Source organism: Saimiri boliviensis, chromosome 6, assembly GCF_048565385.1.
Source record: "Saimiri boliviensis isolate mSaiBol1 chromosome 6, mSaiBol1.pri, whole genome shotgun sequence".
Taxonomy (NCBI): Eukaryota; Metazoa; Chordata; class Mammalia; order Primates; family Cebidae; genus Saimiri; species Saimiri boliviensis.
The window spans coordinates 127181327-127203187 of NC_133454.1; the positions used below are offsets into that span (position 1 = coordinate 127181327).

The following is a 21861-nucleotide window of genomic DNA, read 5'->3' on the forward strand; positions in this document are numbered from 1 at the left end:
GGTTGATCAGGTGTGCATGATGATAAATGAGCTTCAATTCCGTGAGGGAGAAGCAATGAGCCATCAATCTAAAGCAGGTGTCCCCAAACTTTTTACACAGGGGGACCAGTTCACTGTCCCTCAGACCGTTGGAGGGCCGCCACATACTGTGCTCCTCTCACTGACCACCAATGAAAGAGGTGCCCCTCCCTGAAATGCAGCGGGGGGCCGGATAAATGGCCTCAGGGGGCCGCATGCGGCCCGCGGGCCGTAGTTTGGGGACGCCTGATCTAAAGGTTCTGTTTGGCGTGAACCACACACCACACAGTAGTTTCTGCTCATTTTCCCTTCGTCACATAATGAGTCAAGAAAGTCTTCATCACAAAGGAATGCATCAGGGTGAATGGCGGGTTCTGGCTGCTGCCGTAGTTTTTGAAGGGTTAGATGTTCTGAGGAAGGTAGAGTTTACAGAGGCAAGCAATTCTGAAGGTCTTCTGCAGTGGGATTGCTTGTTTGTTTGTTTGTTTTTGAGACAAGGTCTGGCTCCGTCACCCAGGCTAGAGCGCAGTGGCCTGATCTTGGCTCGCTGCGACCTCCAGCTTCCGGGTTCAAGCAGTCCTCCCGCCTCAGCCTCCCGCAGAGCTGAACTACAAGCATGCGCCTGGCCAATTTTTGTTTTTGTTTTTTAGAGATGGGGTCTTGTGTTGTCCAGGCTGGTCTCAAACTCCTGAACGCAAGTGATCCGCCCACTTCAGCCTCCTTAAGTGCTGGGATTACAGGCGTGAGCCACCGAATCTGGCCTTTCTGCTGTGTTTTTCAACACAATGTCCCTATTGCTTTCAGTGAATTCATCAAAATCTCAGGTAGTTCGAATCTGCTGGAGAAGCGCTGGGTGGTCAGCAGAGCCACAGGGCAGAGCAGCTGCTGTATTTCCTGTTTTGCCAAGTGAAATCCACCCCTTCCCATTTTTAGAAAATTCATTATTTTTTAAAAAATTATATTGGTGCTAAAGCAATTGCAGTTTTTAGCATTACTTTCAATGTCAAAAGCAGCGATTACTTTTGAACCAACCTAATATTACAGAGACAGGAGTTCACCATCTTGCCTAAGCTGGTCTCGAACTCCTGCAAGAGTGATCCACTCACCTCGGCCTCCCAGTGTGGTGATTACAGGCATGAGCCACCATGCTCGCCCCCTCCCCAGTTTTTTTAAACTAGTTGAGTGTGGGCCAAGAGTTGTGGGATCTGTGTCACCACCAACCCCACCTCTAAGCTGCTGGGTGGCTAATATGGGAAGAGTAATTGTGGCAGGAATCTGGGGGCACAAGCCATGTGGGTAAACTATGAAAAGCAGAAGAGACACTGGGGATGCTGATACCTCAACTGGTCGAGGTTGCCCTTGATGTATTGAGCAACCCTGGCCAGGTTCATGAGGGGCAAACAAACAAACAAACAAAAACCAAAAAAAAAAACCAAAAAACAAGGCAACACCAGGCAACAGGCTACCATGGCTCTTGGCTACAACCAACCAGTATACAAGAAACAGTTCACTGCGGCCGGGCGTGGTGGCTCACACCTGTAATCCCAGCACATTGGGAGGCCAAGGCAGGTGGATTACCTGAGGTCGGGAGTTTGAGACCAGCCTGGCCAACATGGCAAAACTTCGTCTCTACAAAATATACAAAAAATTAGCTGGCTGTGGTGGCAGGCACTTGTAATCCCAGCTATGTGGGAGGCTGAGGCAGGAGAATCACTGGGATCCAGGAGGCAGAGGTTGTGGCCAATATCACGCCACTGTACTCCAACCTTAGTGACAACTCTGTGTTGGAAAAAAAAAAAAAAAAAAAAAAGGAAAGAAACAGTTCTCTGGAGAAGATGACCAGCATAAGTAAGATCCCCAGGGCTCCCACTGCCCAGCCAAAGGGCCCTCTGCCCTTGAGACCACAACAGTGTGCATATTGTAAACAAGAGGGTCATTGGGTACCAGGGTGTCCTAACTGTCCTCAGTAGGTAGGGGAGGAAGCTTCCCTGTCAATCAGCCCACCAGAAGCTACAGTTTGCTGATAGTGACCAGAAGTGATGGGACATGGGAGTCCTCTATGATCTAGGAAGCCCTAGATCGGGTAACAATTGCTGTGGGAGAGACCCATGGGTTTTCCTTTCTTTCTTTCTTTTTTTTTTTTTTTTTTTTTTCTGAGACAGAGTCTTGCTCTGTCGCCTAGGCTGGAGTGCAGTGGTGTGATCTCAGCTCACTGCAACCTCCACCTCTCAGGTTCAAGCAAGTCTTCTGTCTCAGCCCCCTGAGTAGCTGGCACTACAGGTGCATGCCACCATGCCTGGCAAAATTTTGTGTTTTTAGTAGAGATGGGGTTTCACCATATTGGTCAGGCTGGTCTTGAACTGCTGACCTCGTGATCTGCCCGCCTTAGCTCCCAAAGTGCTGGGATTACAGGCGTGAGCCACCTCCCCTGGTGACCTCTGTTTTTCTAACTGTTAGAGTCAAACTTTTGCCTGTCTCCTTTCTACCGTGGTCTTTCTGAAATTCCATAAAGGGCTTCTGCTGTATGGGACAGATAAATTTTAGCTGAAATTGTTCATTGGACAGATACAGGGTAAGAATCTGTTCTTTAAGTAGTGAATTTTACCTGACCCATGGCTAAACCTTTAAACATTAAAGCTACAAGATCATTATTTGTAAGTGGTAGTATGTACAGGTCTGGTTGCATTTGTCTGTGGTACTGAATTGGCTTATAAAGAAATGAGTACTCATAAACTCAGCAAATAAGACCCAGTGCTTTTCAAGTTCACATGACAGTAATCTTTTGGTGAATGGGATTAGTCTAAAACCGTTGGTTTGATGGGAATGATGTGTCTTCTGAAATTTAACTGAAAGGTTCTTACTTTTATGATGGTTGTCTGAGGTGCAGCTATACAAAGAAAATTAACAAGTAATTTGGAATGATGACTAGCTTTGTCTAATCTATCAGTTCTCATAAGTAATTCTGATAAACTGCTAAAATAAATAAAATATGTAAAGGTAAATGGGATAAATATCTATCAACTTTTTATGTAATTTGAAATCCTCAATTAAATAATGGATACTCATTAATTATGTGAGTCATTTCCAAATAAGACAAAAACTGGAACAAATTGCTGACCATAAATATGTTTGCCCTTGGCTTCTGAAATTTAATATAAAGACTGAATATGTTTGGGTCTATAAATATGTATAAAAATTATGCTATAGGGACAACATATTTTTCTTTTTCTTTTTCTTGTTTGAGACAGAGTCTCCCTCTGTCACCCAAGCTGGAGTGCAGTGGCGCAATCTCGGCTCACTGCAACCTCCACCTCCCAGGTTCAAGTGATTCTCCTGCTCTCCTGCCTCAGCCTCCTGAGTAGTTGGGACTACAGGCACATGCCACCATGTCCAGCTAATTTTTGTATTTTTAGTAGAGATTGGGTTTCACTATGTTGGCCAGGCTGGTCTCAAACTCCTGACCTCGTGACCCACCTGCCTCCGCCTCCCAAAGTCCTGGGATTACAGACGTGAGCCACTGCACCCAGCCAAGGGAAACATGTTTTTCTAACAATTACAAAATGGATCTTCTCCATAAAATACCAATATGGGACAGGCAATTCAAGATTTTGGGTTTCATATGTTTTTAATTAAATTTAAGGGTACTTGACAGTCACTGTGGCTCATGTAATCCCAGCACTTTGAGAAGCTGAGGCAGGAGAATTGTTTGAGACCAGGAGTTCCAGAGCAGCCTGGGCAACATGGCAATATTGTGTCTCTACAAAATATATATATATATATATATATTAACCAGGGGTGGTGGCACATATCTACCGTAGTCCCAGCTACTTAGGAGGTTGAGGTGGGAGGTTCGCTTGAGCCAGAGAGGTTGAGACTGCAGTAAGCCAAAATCATGCCACTGCCCTCCAGCCTTGGTGATGGAGCAAGACCCTGTTTCATCATTCTGAAACAGACCCTTTTTCAAAAAAAGAAAAGGATAATTAAAAACAAAAATTTAAGAGTAATAGGGATTTTTAAAAATCCTAATATACAAATCCATATAGGAAGTATGCCAAAAGTAAGGTATACTTAGTAAGAAAACAATAAGAAAGGTATAAAACATGTTATTGCTGGGCGTGGTGGCTCATGCCTGTAATCCCAACACTTTGGGAGGCCGAGGTGGGTGGATCACGAGGTCAAGAGATCAAGACCATCCTGGCCAACATGGTGAAACCTTGTCTCTAAAAAAAACAAAAAAAATGTTCTTTATTAAGAAAAAAGTAATTTTGTCTAATTTAGAAGTTATTTAAAGGGAGTTTTAAAATACGAACTTAAGAAAAAAATAGAAAAAAGATAAAAGGAACCAGTAAGTAGATGAGAGAGAGATGTAAAGAAAGTTACAGATGTGAAGCAATGAGAATAGTTTTGGATAGGAAAGAGTCTTATGTGGTCAATGTCTGTCCTAGACTAAAACGACTAGACATTTAAGGAAGAGGAAATACCAGGCAAGTCCAAGCATGTCACAGGTGTCTAACTAAGTCATGACAAGGCTCGGGAATGGGAACTTATGATGAAAATGTTGGGTGTAACAAAGGATGTAAAGGACTTCTTCAAGGAGAACTACAAACCACTGCTCAAGGAAATAAGAGAGGACACAAACAGATGGAAAAACATTCCATGCTCATGGTTAGGAAGAACTAATATCGTGAAAATGGCCATACTGCCCAAAGTAATTTACAGATTCAATGCTATCCTCATCAAGCTACCTATGACCCTCTTCACAGAACTGGGGGAAAAAAAACCACCTTAAACTTCATATGGAACCAAAAAAGAGCCCACGTAGCGAAGACAATCTTAAACAAAAAGAACAAAGCTAGAGGCATCACACTACCTGACTTCAAACTATACTACAAACCTACAGTAATCAAAACAGCTTGGTACTGGTACCAAAACAGATATATAGATCAATGGAACAGAACAGAGGCCTCAGAAGCAACGCCACACATCTACAACCATCTGATCTTTGACCAACCAGACAAAATCAGGCAATGAGGAAAGGATTCCCTGTTTAATAAATGGTGTTGGGATAACTGGCTAGCCACATGCAGAAAGCAGAAACTGGACCCCTTCCTGACACCTTACACTAAAATTAACTCCAGATGGATTAAAGACTTAAACATAAGACCTAACACCATTAAAACTTTCTTCTTAGAAAGTTTTCTTTCTCAGAAGAAAACCCAGGCAGTACCATTCAGGACATAGGCATAGGCGAGGACTTCATGACTAAAACACCAAAAGCAATGGCCACAAAAGCCAAAATAGACTAATGGGATCTAATTAAACTCCACAGCTTCTGTACAGCAAAAGAAACAGTCATTAGAGTGAACTGGCAACCAACAGAATGGGAAAAAATTTTTGCAGTCTACCCATCTGACAAAGGGCTAATATCCAGAATCTACAAAGAACTAAAACAGATTTACAAGAAAAAAACAAACAACCCCATTCAAAAGTGGGCAAAGTATATGAACAGACACTTTTCAAAAGAAGACATATATGAGGCCAACAAACATATGAGAAAATGCTCATCATCACTGGTCATTAGAGAAATGCAAATCAAAACTACATTGAGATATCATCTCATGCTGGTTAGAATGGCGATCATTAAAAAATCTGGAGACAGATGCTGGAGAGGATGTGGAGAAATAGGAAGACTTTTACACTGTTGGTGGGAGTGTAAATTAGTTCAACCATTGTGGAAGACAGTGTGGCAATTCTTCAAGGGCCTAGAAATAGAAATTCCATTTGACCCAGCAATCCCATTACTGGGTATATATCCAAAGGATTATAAATCGTTCTATTATAAAGACACATGCACATGTATGTTCATTGTGGCACTGTTCACAATAGCAAAGACCTGGAACCAACCCAAATGCCCATCGATGATAGACTGGACAGGGAAAATGTGGCACATATACACCATGGAATACTATGCAGCTATAAAAAAATGATGAGTTCGTGTCCTTTGTAGGGACATGGTTGAATCTGGAAACCATCATTCTCAGCAAACTGACAGAAGAACAGAAAATCAAACACTGCATGTTCTCACTCATAGGCGCATGTTGAACAATGAGAACACATGGACACAGGGAGGGAAGCATCACACACTGGGGCCTATTGGAGAGGGGTAAGGGGAGGGACAGTGGGGGGTAGAGAGGTTGGGGAGGAATAATGGGGAGAAATGCCAGATATAGGTGACAGGGGGTGGAGGCAGCAAGCCACATTGCCAAGTATGTACCTATGCAACAATCCTGCATGATCTGCACATGTACCCCAGAATCTAAAATACAATTTAAAAAATATATTTTTTTAAAAGAAAATGTTGGGTGTGATTAAGTTGGCTATAATTAAGTGAAATTATTTGTAACAGGTTTTTTGTTGTTGTTGTTTTTATTTTTGGTCGGTTTTTTTTTTTTTTTTTTTTTTTTTTTGGATGGAGTCTCACTGGTTCGCCCAGGCTGGAGTGCAGTGGTGCAATCTTGGCTCACTGCAACTTCCATCTCCTGGGTTCAAGCGATTCTCCTGCCTCAACCTCCCAAGTAGCTGGGATTACAGGTGCCTGCCACCATACCTGGCTAATTTTTGTATCTTTAGTAGGGATGGGGTTTCACCATGTTGGCCAGGCTGGTCTTGAACTGCTGACCTCGTGATCTGTTGGCCAGGCTGGTCTTGAGCTCCTGACCTCAGGTGATCCCAGCCTCCCACAGTGCTGGATTTACAGGCGTGAGCCACTGTGCCTGGTCTATAGCAGTTTTTGTTAAAGAATGCATTTGGATGTTAAAACACGTGACACAGAACTTAAAATTTTGGTCCACTGTGTTAAAACAACAGCAGTTTCTTAAGACATTAATTTACTCTTAGTAAAATTCTAAGAGGCTTTGTTTTTTATTTTTAAAACCTGCTTCGATAATAGCCAGTCTCTAAATGACAAATTAGTTTCTGTTTCTGTCATATTCCTTCTTAAAATCAGTGTAGTTCCTCTGGTTTCAGGTTTATCTTGAAGGTCTAGAAAAGTGGCTTTATGCTAGTATAAATTTTTTTTTTTTTTTTTTTTTGAGATGGAGTCTCTCTGTCGCCCAGGCTGGAGTGCAGTGGTGTGACCTTGGCTCACTGCAATCTCCGCCTCCCAGGTTCAAGCAATTCTCCTGCCTCAACCTCCCAAGTAGCTGGGATTACAGGTGTCCACCACCATGACCAGCTAATGTTTGTATTTTTAGTAAAGACGGGGTTTTACCATGTTGGTCAGGCTGACCACATGATCTGCCCGCCTCGGCCTTGCTTTTGAAGTCTTTTGATTGTCACTGTGGTTAAATGAGTAGCTATTATTTGGCAGTGATCTCTGATTTGGTGGAAGGAAGTCATTTGAACTTTCTGACACCTTTAGAAGGTTTTCCCAGGATCCAAATGCTAAATTAAGCCATCTGGCCTAAAATCAACTTTGAGATTCTTCCAGAAGGGCCTCCTGGAGTGCCTCAAAGTTTATAAATCTCATCTTGTGGAAATATTCAATGATCAGGCTTATTTGATAAGTAATACAGGAGGCATTGTCAAATAGAAATGGTGTTTAACTTCCTTTAAGTAATGTCTGTGTAAGTGTGTCACTAAAACATGGGAAATTGTTTGAGAGTCCTAAAACTCTGATATGCCAAGATCCATCCCATGACTGTGATCATGGTGTTGCGTGGTTGTGTGCTGCGGAAATGCTTAAATCTCCTGTCAATTGTAAACCGTCTTCAGATCTCTGCCTGACTGTTCGGGGCTTTTGTCACTCATGGTTATTCTTTATTTTTGAGTTATGGTCTCACTCTGTTGCCTAGGCTGGAGGACAATGGCCCCAGCTTTCAGTTGTCCAATCTTTCTGGCCCAAACTAACATATATCTTACACGTATTGATTGATGCCTAATGTCTCCCTAAAATGTATAAATCCAAGCTGTGACCCGACCATCTTGGGCTTATGTCCTCAGGATCTCCTAAGGGCTGTGTCACGGGCCATGGTCAGAATGAATCTCTTCAAATATTGTACAGAGTCTGACTCTTTGGGTTGACATCTGCGATAATTTGACCAAGTGTCCTTTGTGAACAAAGGTGGAAGGATTCACTTTTTCTCCCTATTTGATTCCTACAAAATTCAGAAACTATTAATGAATATTCTTATTTATATGAGATCAGCAAAAAATAATAATAATAATAATAATAATCCCTGCTCTCTGTAAGCAGGATACAATTAGAAACAGCGATTATATTACCAAGGTTTGGACTGAAATACCATATTTTAGAAATGTGGGCTGGGCATGGTGGCTCATACCTGTAATCCCAGTATTTTGGGAGACCGAGGTAGACTGCTTGAGCCCAGTTTGACAGCAGACTAGGCAACATAGTTCTACATCTGAGATTTCCTTTATAATCAAGATGTGTGGAGACCCCATTCTACAAAGGAAGTTCAACCTCAGAGAGACAGGCTCTCCAGAACAGATGAGTTTATTTGGGAAGACCAGAGGATTGCAACCGGGTTAGGAGTGTGAGGACGGATCCCAGCCATATACTGGGGGCCATGGCCACGGGAAAGCTTTTAAAGACAGAAGTCCATGTAAGTGGCTTTGAAACAAGGTTCACAGGTCACAAGCTGATTGCGGGAGTTGGCAGTGGAGACAGCCGTGCTAGGCAAGCGCCTGCGGCTCACCAGGAATGCTACAGGCTTGAGGACGTGTTCTCGGTACGCCCTGTGTCTAGTCTAAGTGCAGGAGTGTCTTGTGAAAAATCCTGTTACGGGCATGTGTGTGTGAGGGCTTCTCTGTGACCTCCCCGACTCCATTTTGTTAGCATTTGACATAAGTGACTCCATTTTGGTTCCAGCAACTTTCACATAAGGAAACCGAGGCTCAGAGAAGTCGAGGGACTTGCCATAGGCCCCAGTAACGCTGCGCAGTGGAGTGAGGCAGACCCCAGCTTTCCCAGTGGACGCAGCTGCTGCTGGTGAGTGCGGGGTGTGGTGTGAGCCAGAGGGGGGTGCAGAGACCACTGGGAGACGTGAGAGGGCCCCTGGGGGAGGCAGTGCCGGTGCGGCGGGGATGGGGCAGAGGTGGGCCGTGCGTGCCTAGAGGAGAGAGCTCCACGCTCTGAACCCTTCAGTGCTGCTGCCCCTAAGAAGGCAGGGCACTGTCTTTCCCAGGGTAATGCTGTCCCAGGACTGGGCCTGGCCAACCGTGACTGAGAGAGCAAAGGGCTGGAACTGGGGAGGGTGGGTGAGTGGGGTGACACTTGGCACGTTTTGCGGCGACTTGGCCTCTCCCGAAAGACCTTGCTTTCAACCCTGGCAGCCAGGATGCCGTCATGTGACAGCTGGGGACGCCCGCGGTCTGGAGTAACAATGTGAGTTGGGGGGGGCACAGAGCCCCTCAGGACTAGACTCAGGTTTCTCTGTGCAACCCGTCGGAGGCGGGCGGGGTGCTCACAGGATGGTGCAGCTCTGGGAGCCCAGGACCCAGTGGACCAGCTGCTGCACCCTGTCGGAATAGGGCGGGTAGCGGATGTTGTTCAACTTCTCCAGGCCGGCGGGGCAGAGCAGGCAGGCGCGGTGGTGGGAGAAGGTGTCGAAGGTGAACTTGCCGTGGTACCGGCCCATCCCGCTGTGGCCTGTGTGGGCGCAGAGAGCGAGGGCCTGAGCCAGGCCACCCACGCAGCCTCAGCAGCAGCCCGCTGCCTAGCCAGGGGCACACAGCTGACAGGGAGCTGAGAGAGAGCCAGGCCATTCACTGAGCCATTTTACAGAGAGGGAAACTGAGGCCTTGAGAGGCCCAGGGCCCGGCTCAAGGTTGAACAGTGAGTGAAGGGACTTCCTGCGTCTGGGGTACCAAACCCAAGCTTCGCTGGGGGTGGAAATGCGCAGGGACTCACCGACGCCCCCGAAGGGCAGGGACGACAGAGTCATGTGGATGAAACCGTCATTGCCTACAAAGCTGCCACTGCTGGTCTGCTCCAACATCTGGTTCACAACCTGCCTCGGAGTGGGAAGGGGGGCAGTGGGCTCCAGTCACGGGAAGGGGGCTTGAGCCCCGCCCATTCCACAGCGGAGGTGGGGGAGGCCCACCCCATCCTCGCCTGTCCCTCCACCCTCTAACAGGCAATCACCTCTGCTCTACCTATCTTGTGGGGACAGCACCCTCTCAGTGAGGGTCGGGGTGCCGTGAGGGTCGGGGTGCCGTGGGGGTGATTACCACCATGGTACAAAGACCAGGAAACCTTGCAGGACAGCAGGGAGCCAGTGGCCTTGAGTTGTGTCATGAGGTTACGACGCTGCAGTAGGGGGTGCACGCCTCGCCACGACCCGCTGGGCTCTGGCTGTCAGGCCCCGGCTCTGCCCTGTCCCCGGCCGCCACTCAGGGCCTCTGCTTGCCCAGGCAGAACTTCGGCACAGTCCAGGTGCAGGCTGGACAGAGGGCGGGCCCACCACGTGCTTGGTGGGTTTGGATCATACCCGCTCAGCCAGGCATCCTCGCCAGATGCAGTGTTACCAGGTGGCCTAGATATAGTTGCCCTTGAGGCATCTGCTGCCCCAAAGCCCTCCTGGGAAGGGCTGTGAAAGGAGAGGGGTCAGTCTGTGCCCCTTTGAGCCCCTCCATTGCCCCCAGCCCGGCTGCGCCCCCACCTGGCTGCTGTTGGAGAAGGCGTACAGGGCCAGGGGCTTCTCCCGCCGGTTGATGAACTCGATGGCCTCGTCCAGGCCCCGCACGTTCATGATGGGCAGGATGGGCCCGAAGATCTCCTCCTGCATCACTGGCTCCGTCTCCTGCACATCCACCAGCACCGTGGGGGCTGCCGGGCACCAGAGACGGCTCAGCCCCGGGGCCACAGTCAGGACAGCCCCCAGGGGCGGGGGTAGCGGTGGGGACAGGGCCAAGGGCCAGGGCTCCAGGCCAGGATCCCGGGGTCTGACTTCCCAGGCTCCAGGATTTGGAGTGTCTAGGGAAGAAAGTCTCCCCACAGCCCCCAGAAGGGACCCTAGGGCTTCCCCAGCCTGCCCAGGGCCTGCGGGACCCAGAGAATCCCCTGACCTTGGTCCCACAGTCAGGAGTGATGGGATCTCAGAACCTTGGAGTTCATGAGGCGACAGCGTCCAAGAATGTTGGAGCCGCAGCGTCCCGTGAGCTGCTGAGCTGTACGGCCCAGGAGACCGGGGGGCTCAGGATGGGGCCATCGGAGTTTGGAACCCGGGGATCACGGGCTCGGAGAATCTGAGGTCATGGCCTTTCAGGACAGCGGGTGGTGGGATGGGAGTTCATCTTAGCACGGTAGGCCCTGGAGCCCGGGGTCTGAGCTCAGTGAATGAATCCAGGGCTGAGGGACCAGAGTTTGGCCTCATGGGGCCGCAGGCTCGGAAGCACGGAGACAGATTAGCGGCACCGGAGCTGTGGCTCAAGGCCGGGCTCTGGTGGCGGGAACAGGTTTCAGGTGCGGGCCCAGATTCATGGCCCAGCTGTGGGCCCTCCAGTGAGGACGGGTCTCGGCCCACGTGGGCTGTGGCGGGGGCAGTAGTACTCACCGATGTAACGATCGCGCTCATCGCTCTGGCCCCCGATGGCCACGCGGCCGCAGCCCAGCAGCGCCCGCAGCCGCTGGAAGTGTTTCTGGTTGATGATGCGGCCCAGGTTTGGGGAGCTCTGGGGGTCGTCGCCGTAGAAACGGGTGATGGTGCTCTGCAGGGCGGGCAGCAGCCTCTCCTGCATCTCAGGGCTGCACAGGAGGTAGTCAGGGGCCACGCAGGTCTGGCCGGCGTTGAAGTAGCAGAACCAGGCCACGCGGTTGGCCACGATCTGGGGGTCACAGTCGTCGTCCACATAGCAGGGGTTCTTGCCCCCGAGCTCCAGGGTGACGGGCGTCAGGTGCTTGGTGGCGGCGGTCATGACAATCTTGCCCACGCGAGGGCTCCCTGGGCGTGGAAGGAAGCCAAAGTGGCCGTTCAGTGACCTGGACCAGGCCTGGGGCCCCCCTCCTCCCTGGAGAGGTGGCGGAGTCAGTGGGCTTACCCACTGTCTTCATAGAAACCCTTCACGGCCCAAGTCCTGGCCTGCCACCTCTCCTGGCTGGTTCTGCCTCACCCACTGGGACCTGCCCCAGCCCAGCCACCCCAGGGTCCAATTCCTCCAACGTGCCCAGGGCCTGGCCTGTGCCGGCAGATGGCCTCTGCCAGCTCCAGCTTCCCATGCGCCCCCACTGCTGGTCCCAGCCCCCTCCCTCCACGGCCCTCCCGCCCTCTCCCCTGCTATTCCCTCTGCCTGCTCTGGGACCCTGGCCTGGCCCCCTCACCCGTGAAGAAGATGTAGTCAAACTTGTGCTCCAGCAGCTGCCCCGTCTCCTCGGGCCCGCCCAGCACCATGGCAAAGCAGCGCTACAAGGCGGGACGGGCGGCTCAGGGGCAGGCTCCGGGGCGGCAGGGTGTCCTCAGCCCGCAGGGGTGAGGCATGGGGGCGCCGGGAGCTGCCAGGGCAGGGCCACCCTCACCTGGTCCAGGTACTTCGGCAGCACCTCAGCCAAGACCTTCTCGGTGCCCCGGCTGATTTCTGACGGTTTCAGCACCACGCAGTTTCCTGGAGGGACAGATGGGGCCATCACTGGGGGAGCTCAGGTCCCCACACCCACCCAGGGTCTAGGCTGGGAGGGCACATGAGGCCGAGGGCATTGCATAGGCAGGATTCTGGGGGCCTCTTTAGGAAGGGCTGCTGGGCAGGGAGGGTATGGAATTCAGAACCCCCTCCTCACCTGCGGCGAGGGCGCCCACCAGGGGCACCAGGGTCAGGTTCACGGGGTAGTTCCAGGGTGCAATGATGAGGACCAGGCCAAAGGGTTCCTTCCGGATGAAGGCTGAATCCAGCTTTGTAAACTGGGGCACAGGGCAGACGTGAGACCCTGCCAAGGGCCACACCCAAACCCACCCACCGCACACTTGTGGCCTCAGCTCCCTGTGCAACGAAGTCCCAGGAGAGAGGAGAAAGTCAGTGATTTGCCCGGGCTCGGGGGCAGGAAGCGGCCTGAGTCAGAGCTGCCCAGTGCTCTGCCCTGCCCTCCCGCCATTGCCAGCATGGCTCACCCAGTTTGTGGACCCTGGCTCGTCCTTCATCCAGGCCTGCAGGTTCTGGAGAGCGAGGTTGATCTCATTCTGGCAAATGATGAGCTCAGATATGTCTGAATCGAAGGCTGACTGTGGTGGAGGTGGAATGCGGAGTGGTCAGGCCCAGAGCTGGCCGAGGAGGGGTCTAGGATTTGAGGAGGGCACACGCAGGAACCACCCCCACCAGATACATAAAGAGCTCCTATGGGAGGCGCTGCCGTCCCCTGGGAACTGCACATGGCTGCAATTCTGATCTGCAACTTCCTGGCTGTGTAGCCTTGGCAAGCAAGTGACTTTAACCCCTGAGTGCCTCAGTTTCCCCATTTGCAACATGGGGCCAGCCATCGAGCCTGCATCACAGGGTGGCCGTGAGTGTTATGAGTGAAGGTCGGGTGCCTGTCACAGGGAGGGGTCTGTTGAACAGGAATAAAACTAGACACAGCCAGTCACTGGGGGCATGGACGCTCCCGAAGGACAGGGATGACGCTCCGACCCCTGCCTGCGCCCACCCTCCACGGCCCACCTTGTGCAGGTCCTGGGCCAGCGCGTCGTGCAGAAGCTGCTTGTTTTCTTGAAGGAAGCGGCCGAGAGCCTGGAGCTGCTCAGCCCGGAACTCGGCCGGCCGAGTGCACCCCGAGTGGAAGGCCTCCCGCAGTCGCCGCAGCGTGTCCTCAAAGGGGTCCGTCCTGCCGGACGGTGCAGCATGAACTGCGTGGCCAGGGCTGCCCCTCCTTTATGGGCACCTCCAGCCACCCCAGGGTCTGCACACCCTTGCCCCAGCTGTGCCCATGGGAGCTCACAGGCACCCCCACCTCATACACACACAGAATGGCTCCACGGAGGCTGGGGCTGCCTGCACCCCCTCCGCTCACCTGCCTCCCAGGCGCACCCATAAGGGAGGGTCCTGGGCTTGACCTCCTCCACTCCAAGGAGGGGTTTCCCGTCTCAGCGCCCTGGAAGCCCAGCACACCCCACACCTCGGGTGACCCCTTTGCCCGCCATCCCAGCTCTTCCCTGCTCTTCCCCTCCTTGCACAGACACATACCCACCCACATTGGCACCTGGCCACCCCTTCACCCAGACCACCCAGGTGGAACACGGTCTCTCCTGGGTCTTCTTCCCTTCTGAGACTAAACATGGAACTTGGATTTCTGACGTCTTTGCGTCAGAAATCACAGAGCTTTGAGGTCGCAGATGGGGAAACTGAAGCCATAGGCGTGCTCTAGCTCTGAGGAGGGTTTGGCACCTGCTCTGGGAGGGGTGTGGCACCCAGCTGGTCCTGGAAGGAAGCAGAAGCGGAGGAGAAAGCTCCGAGGCTGGCATCCATGGGCACAAGTGGCAGGTGGGGGTAGGTTGGCAGAGAGGAGACTGCCCCAGGGCGTGAACCTGTCTGGGCTTTAGTCTGAGGGCCCAAGGGAACCCCAGTGGGATCTGGAGAGGAGGAGAGATCAGGACCATGGGGTGGGGGAAGGGCCCAGGGGACTCTCAGGAGGATTGCCAGCCCCAGCAAGGGAGGTCTGAGCACCCCAACCCAGGGACCGAAGAATGGCTTGCAAATCCTGTGTCTTTGTGTATCCGTGTGTATGCATGTCTTTGTGTCTCTGTATATCTTTGTGTGTCTATGTGTGTGTCTCTGTGCGTATGGGTGTCTGTCTTTGGGTGTGTTTGCATGTATGGGTGTCTGTGTGTCTCTGTGTGTCTGTATGTATGGGTGCTGTGTGTCTGTGTGTATAGGTGTCTGTGTGTGGGGAGGTGTCAGGGTGTTTGTGTGTCTGTGTATATGGCTGTGTGTCTTTGGGTGTCTGTGTGTCTTTGTATGGGTGTCTATGTCTTCATGTATATGAGTGTCTGTGTGTTGTGTCTTTGTGTATCTTTGTGTATATGGGTGTCTGTGTGTGTCTTTGTGTGTATAAGTGTCTGGATGTCTGAATGTCTGTGTGTGGGTGTCTTGTGTGTCTTTGTGTGTATGGGTGTCTGTGTGTGTATATGGGTGTCTGGGTGTCTGTGGGTGTCTGCGTGTATATGGGTGTCTGTGCATCTGTGGGTGTCTGTGTGTCTGTGTGTATGTGGGTGTCTGTGTGTGTATAGGTGTCTGTGTCTGTGTGTGTGTGTGTCTGCATACCTGTGTGTGTGTGTGTGTGTGTGTGTGTATGGGTGTCTGTGTGGCTGTGTGTATATGGGTGTCTGTGTGTCTGTGTGGTTATATGGGTGTCTGTGCATCTGTGGGTGTCTGTGTGTCTGTGTCTGTGTGTCTGTGTGTGTATAGGTGTGTGTGTATGGATGGATGTCTGTGTGTATGTGGGTGTCTGTGTGTGTGTATCTGTCTCTGTGTGTGTGTGTGTGTGTGTGTGTGTGTGTGTATGGGTATATGGGTGTCTGTGTGTCTATGTATGGCTGTCTGTGTGTTTGTGCATCTGTGTGTCTGTGTGTGGGTGGGTGTCTGTGTGTTTGTGTGTCTGTGTGTGTATGGGTGTTTGTGTGCCTGTGGATGTATGGGTGTCTATGTGTTTGTGCATCTGTGGGTGTCTGTGTGTCTGTGTGTGTGTGTGTCTTTATATGTGTATGAGTGTCTGTGTGTCTGTGGGTGTCTGTGTCTGTGTGTGTCTGTGTGTCTGTGTGTCTGTGGATGTCTGTGTGTGTATGGGTGTTTGTGTGCCTGTGGATGTATGGGTGTCTATGTGTTTGTGCATCTGTGGGTGTCTGTGTGTCTGTGTGTGTGTGTGTCTTTATGTCTATATGTGTATGAGTGTCTGTGTGTCTGTGGGTGTCTGTGTCTGTGTGTGTCTGTGTGTCTGTGTGTCTGTGGATGTCTGTGTGTGTATGGGTGTCTGTGTGTTTATGTGTGTGTGGGTGTCTGCGTGTCTCTATGTTTATCTGTGGGTGTCTGTGTGTGTAGATGGGTGTCTGTGTGTCTACGTGTGTATGGGGATCTGTGGGTGTACAGACTTCTTCAGCACTCCGGAGGGCTTCTCAGGAGCCTGCCACAGGGGAAAGTGAGGCTCAGAAGACACCAGTGCCCACCTCCCTCTCCCGAGCAAGCCTTTATGCTCATGGCCCCGTCACCGTGCAGCGATAGCCCCATAGTGGGCTCACCCCCCTGACCCACATGCCATGGCCAAACATCCCTTTCCCTCCATGCCCCTGGTCTCCACCAATGTACCCCACCAGGTAAAACCTGCACTTTACCTGGAGCCCCCTAGCTGGCCCTCGCCCCTGTGGCCCCACGTACCCCAGTGTGGGCTCTGCTCCTGGGTCCTTCACCGCACTTCCACCCCCTTTCTCGGACATGCTGCCTCCTGATGTGCCGGCTCCACTCCCAGCCCCAGTCCTCCGCCCTCCTCTGCTGACTGCAATCCTCCCGGGAGCCTGGCAGCCCCGACCCACCTCCAGTGCCCACACCTGGCAATGGGCTGATGCTCAGGATTACCCAATAGGCGTGGGGAAAGGCTGCACCTCCTAATTCCCACACCTACCCTTTTCTCACTCGGGACCTACAACTGCTCTCTATCTACCCTGCTCATCCAGGGCCCTGCCCCCAGGAGCCACACTGCACAGCTGGCTTGGGAACAGGTTGGTCAACTCCAGGTTGTCTGAAACTTTGCTCTGTTTTTACTGGAATGGGCTAGCAGGAAGTTACCTCATCAGGAAAAATGTCCCCCAGGGGAAGGTCACAGGATGAAAATATCAGCAGGACCATGGTGGCAAATGCTGCCTCCTCCAGGAAGCCCTCAGAACCCCCAGCCACAGTGGTCCCATGCCTTCCGTGGCCCCACCAAGGGTCTCTATGCTAAATCTGCATCTCCCTCCTCTCCTCCCCCTCCCCCACTCTTCAGGGCGCTCAGGTCAAGATGAGCAACTGTGATCTATTTCCACACTCAACGTGCCCAGCTGGCATACTCGGAGCAGAGGAAGGGGCGGAGACCTTTGCTGAGAGACCCTTGATGGGTGGCAGCACCTGGGGCTTGAGAAAGGGGCACTGTTTATTGGTTTGTTTATTTATTTACTTTGCAACCGCGGGTGAGTTACTTAACCTCTCTGAGCCTTTTGGAAGTAACAGTAACACCTAATTGTCATGGTTCTTCAGAGGGTCGCAGTGGGAGACGTGAGAATGGAAAAGGAAGATCACAGCTCCTGGCACAAAATCAGTGCCCTCAGTGTTGCGTGCTACTGTTTCCACAAGTATTTGCTGAGCACCTTCCAGGTTCCAGGGAGCAGAATGAGCTCCGGCTCCGCCATGGTCCTTCGTGGATGGCCTGATCCTGTCCCCACCCCACCTTCCCCCAAGCTGGGACCAAGGACAGACCCTGCTGAGGTCTATAGAGAGTCTCTTGGCAGACGGCGCAGGCCCTGATAAGCAGGAGGGACGTCGGAGATAACCCTTGATTGTGACCTAAGCCAGCCTGGCAGGGGTCACAGCCGGCTACCAAGCCCTGGCCCTGGAGTCTTCGGTAGCTAAAGATGTGAATGCCAATGTGACACTGGGAAGGGACCTCGAGGCTGGGGCAAGGGGATACAGGGCAGAGTCCTAGGGCCCATCTAAGAGCAGCAGAGGGGTTCTGGCCACTAGGGAGGCCCACTGCCTCCAAACCACTGAATTGTACGCTGTCAATGGGTGAGTTGTATAGGATATGAATTCTATCTCAATAAACTGCTTGGTTTGATTTTGTTAAACTGAGCTGACAAGAAGCCTGCAGAGACTATAAAGAAATTAAAATATGCTCCACTGAATGGCAACTGTAAAAATGTAAAGGAGGCCAGCTGCGGTGGCTTTAGCCTGTAATCCCAGCACTTTGCGAGGCCGACGCTGGCGGATCACCTGAGGTCAGGAGTTTGAGACCAGCCTGGCCAACATGATAAAACCCAAAAATACAAAAAAGTTAGCCAGGCGTGGTGGCATGTGCCTGTAGTCCCAGCTACTCGGGAGGCTGAAGCAGGAGAATCACTTGAATCTGGGAGGCGGAGGTTGAAGTGAGCCGAGATCACACCATTGCACTCCAGCCTGGGCGACACAGCAAAACTCTGTCTCAAAAAAAACAATAAATAAAATGTAAAATAAAACCATTGTAGACGCTTTGTCACGCACTGTGTAGCATCCTCCTGGGGCTGCCGCAACAAATGGTCACCAACATAAAGCTGAAAAACACAGAAATTTACCCATCTGAAAGCACGAGTCCAAAATCCAGGCGTGGGCCGGGCTCTCTCTGCAGTGCCGGGGAGGAGCCGTTTGAGTTCGCTTGTCGGGCTTTGGTTTTTTTTTTTTTTTTTTTTGCTTAGACGAGTAGGCAGGTAACTTTATTCACAAACTGCTCAAAAACACAGGCTGCAGAGAACAGGATTTGGACTGGCAAACTCACTGTACCCTCATTTCACACTCTTTCTTCTTTGCTGTCTACCCTGGAGCATTTTGGCTGGGAAGCAAAACCCCAATGCTATTACAGGGAGTCCCCATACCCCTCATTCCACACCCACCCCACCCCACCCACCACCCAGAAGCTGACGCCTTATAACCCACTTTGAGGAAAATATCCTGTCCTGGTTTTCTCTGTTCCAATCAGCCCTCCAAACACATCCTCAATCTGGAACACAGACTTCAAGCCAGGCTGCGTTCTGTCAGGCTGCTGATTGCCCTTTTCTGGCAGACTCCCGATGACGGTACCATCTCTGCTTAGAGACTGTAGTGGTGACTGGTGTTCTCACGCAAGGCAGCCAAGGTGCGGGAGAGTGGCTGATCTTTGACCCTGGCAATCTCTCGGACCGTATGCAAGGCCAGGCCCGGGTGGGCATACTGACAAAGGCTTTTGGGAACCTGGCGAGGAAGGAAGTAGGGAGCATCCGTTTCCACGATGATTCTCTCCAGTGGGATCTGCCTCAGGGCTTCCCGGGCCTCCCAGGCGGAAGAGTATGTCAGCACTGCCGTGAAGCCCACAGACATGTTGGGAAAGTACTTCAGCAGGGGCTCGATGACCGGGTAGCTGCCGGTGAAGCAATGCCTATGGATCTTGTAGTCAGGGGGCACAAACTTTTTCATGATGTCTAGCAGATCTTCATCAGCTTCTCGGCAATGAATCACCAAGGGCTTCTTTAGAGACACAGCCAGCTGCAGCTGTCTCTCAAATACCTTGTGCTGTTCTGGGACAGACGTGGTGCACTTGTAAGAGTAATCCAAGCCCATTTCCCCAAATGCTACAGCCTTGGGGTGCCTTAAGGCTTGCAAAAGATTTCTTTCTTGACTCTCACTGTAGTAACGTGCAAAATGAGGGTGACAGCCAAAGGCCCCCCACACCAGATCCTCTTTTAATAGCTCCTCCCATAGGCAATCTGTCAAGGTGCGAGGGTCACAGAAGTCAGAGATACAACCCTGAAATTCCTTTGGGAAGGAGCTGCTGTAAATTTTTCTGAACTTTTTAAAGATCCCTTGGAAAGACAACTTGCAATAGAGCATGTCCAAGTGACAGTGGGTGTCAATGACGCCCTCCTCTAGGCTTGGCTCCCAGTGGCTCTTTGGCAGGGAGTTGGATGAATGTCCTCCACAAGGACGCAGTGGCGTCTCCTCTTGGAACGTTCTTTTCTCCTTCACCTCTCTTTCTTCTAAGATTCTGGAAAAGCGAAATGAACGAGAATTCTGGGACCGGCCTTCCTCTGAGGCCTCCATGTCTCTGGAGGTGTTTTGGGCGCTCCCTGAAGAGTTGGGGGAATAATCACTCAGGCAGCTCCAGCTGCTCCTCCCAACCTGGGCTGCATCATTGCTGCCACTCCCTGTGGAGGGGTAGCTGGAAGGCTTGGGGCTGCTGGTCCAATAGCTGGCGTAGTCACACCAAGGACTACTGTACAAATGAGGCGGGTACATGATGTAGTCAGTGGTGAAGGAAGAGGGCTCTGGAACGGCTGAGGGTTTCAGCAAGACAGGTTCCTCCTGAGAGAATCTGACTGTGGAGATGTCCTCAACATCAGACCAGGCACTGCCAGAAGAGGGCTGCTCCATCACCACCTCCCTATCTTTATGCTTTTGATTTTCTAAATGAGAGTTAGAGTCATCCAAGAACTCTAGGGGTTGAGAGCATTTGTCAATGACCGTCCTTTGGTCTCCAAGGGACTCCTCACTGGGTTTCTCCTGAGGGTCTATAACTACCCTCCTGTCACAGAAGCTGCTCTTCTCTGGGATGGCCTTGTCCTCCTTCACGCTGACCTCTGGAGTTGACTCTTTCTCCTGAGCCGAAGTGACTGTGACATTCCTGGCTGCTCCTTCTGCAGTCTTGGCTGATCCTTCGTTCCTGGCTGGTCCTTCACTCCTTGCTGGTCCTTCTCCACGGCTGCGACGCTCTGCTGTGCTTAGTTTTGCCCTAGTGGCAGCCTCTCCCTTCCTTTTTGGCATCGATTTCCCCAAGATGCCCTGGATAGCCTTTAAGTAGATCATTGTGGAGCCCTGGTCTTGAAGTCTATCCCTCTTCCTTTTCTGGACCTTGTTGGGTTCCTCGATCATATCACTCTGACCCTCAGCTTCAGCTGCAAATTCAGAGTTTGTGGAATTATGAGCACTATCTTTGGAATCAACCTTAAGGCTGCAGGCTTCCTCCTCTAGAGAAGCCATTTCTTCTAGAAAGGCATTGGCAGGACGCGGAGGGGATCCCCCTGACGACGACAGGAAACCCCGAGAGCTACGAATCAGGCAGCCTTTGGAAGCGGCCCCGCCCACACCTGGGCCCAAGAAACGGGGGGAAGAGGAGGAGGAGTTATTTCTGCGGCGGGATGAGCCCCAGGATATCCTCCGTGAGCAAGCCACATCGTCCTCCTTCTGGGCTTTCAGGCGCTTGGGGCTGCCGGGCTCTCCCGAAGGCCACGCAGAGCTCTGAGCTGGTCGGCTGGAGGGGGCCACATGGCCGGGCTCCCGGAGGCAGCTGCGCTTGCTGGGACACCCTTCCGACGTGCTGCTCCAGTTGTACTTGACCTTGTGCCTCTCGGACGCCATGGGCACCTTTCCCTCTTCTTTCCACTGCCCATCACAGTTCTCAAGGTTTCAGAGATGCCGAACCGTGTGGGAGAAGTCAAAACGATTCAAAATTTACTAAAGGCTTCCGTTGGTTCCCAAGCCCACAACGTGCTTCTGAGATCACCCACCGCTTCACTTTGTACAGCGCTACTTCGGAGATGCCTAAGCGCTTCCGGGGCTACAAAGCGCTTTGATCAGTTTGCAATATAAAGCCCTTCAGAACTGCCAAAGCGCTTCAAGGTCCACACATGGCTGCCGCACCAGCAGCCCAGGGGCCGGCGCTTAGCCCGGAGGCCAGGGCCAGACCCGGCGCCGCAGCCCACCCAGCTCTCGCGGCCCGAGCAGCCCCGGGCCGGAAGGGGCCCGAGCTGCCCCTCGGGAGCTGGCAGCGCCCTCGTCTGCCGGCTCAGGACGGCCTGCCGGGCTGCCGCCGCTGTACCGCAGGGCAACTCGCCGCCGACCCCAGCCCTACAACCCTCCCGCCGGGCCTCCGCCTGAGCTGCGACCACCCCCTTGGCTTTGGTTTTTTGAAAGTACAGAGGGTTATCACATAGCAGAAAGTCCACACTCAAGAAAGGGGTTATGGTTAAATTCAGAACAGACACATATGCCAAGGGAATTGGTGCCGTTACATCCATGGGTTGCTTTAACCAAGGGAAGGAATATGTATGAAGCTTCCTGGAAAAAGGTGGAGATTTCTTAGAGCTGTGTTGC

At 51.8% G+C, this 21861-nt stretch overlaps 1 protein-coding gene and 1 pseudogene across 2 annotated transcripts; both read right to left on the reverse strand.

Moving 5' to 3' along the window:
• Positions 1–8517: 8517 nt before the first annotated feature.
• On the reverse strand, positions 8518–16548 carry LOC101028257 (aldehyde dehydrogenase family 3 member B2). 2 transcript variants are annotated; one of them, XM_010351939.3, is made up of 11 exons: positions 16390–16548; positions 14407–14439; positions 13684–13846; positions 13140–13250; positions 12812–12932; positions 12554–12639; positions 12359–12440; positions 11595–11981; positions 10701–10867; positions 9950–10049; positions 8518–9688 (listed from the first exon to the last, which is right to left on the reverse strand). In XM_010351939.3, the coding sequence occupies exons 1-11, from the start codon at positions 16446–16448 to the stop codon at positions 9504–9506; spliced, it is 1494 nt and encodes a 497-aa protein (XP_010350241.2). In that variant the 5' UTR covers positions 16449–16548; the 3' UTR covers positions 8518–9503. The 2 variants fall into 2 exon arrangements, with proteins under 2 accessions (XP_010350241.2, XP_003941235.2); XM_003941186.4 differs by lacking the exon at positions 14407–14439.
• Positions 16549–18426: 1878 nt separating this feature from the next.
• Positions 18427–21461, reverse strand: LOC120364625 (putative deoxyribonuclease TATDN2 pseudogene; annotated as a pseudogene).
• Between the last annotated feature and the right edge of the window lie 400 nt (positions 21462–21861).

Coding starts and splice junctions, on each gene's coding strand:
- LOC101028257 (XM_010351939.3), bottom strand. CDS start 16,448: ATGTCCGAGAAAGGGGGTGGAAGTGCGGTGAAGGACCCAGGAGCAGAG. Junction 13,847..14,406: donor CCACACCCCTCCCAGAGCAG/GTGCCAAACCCT, acceptor ACCGTCCGGCAG/GACGGACCCCTTTGAGGACA. Junction 11,982..12,358: donor TGACTACATCTTCTTCACGG/GTGAGGGGGCCA, acceptor TTCCACGCCCAG/GGAGCCCTCGCGTGGGCAAG.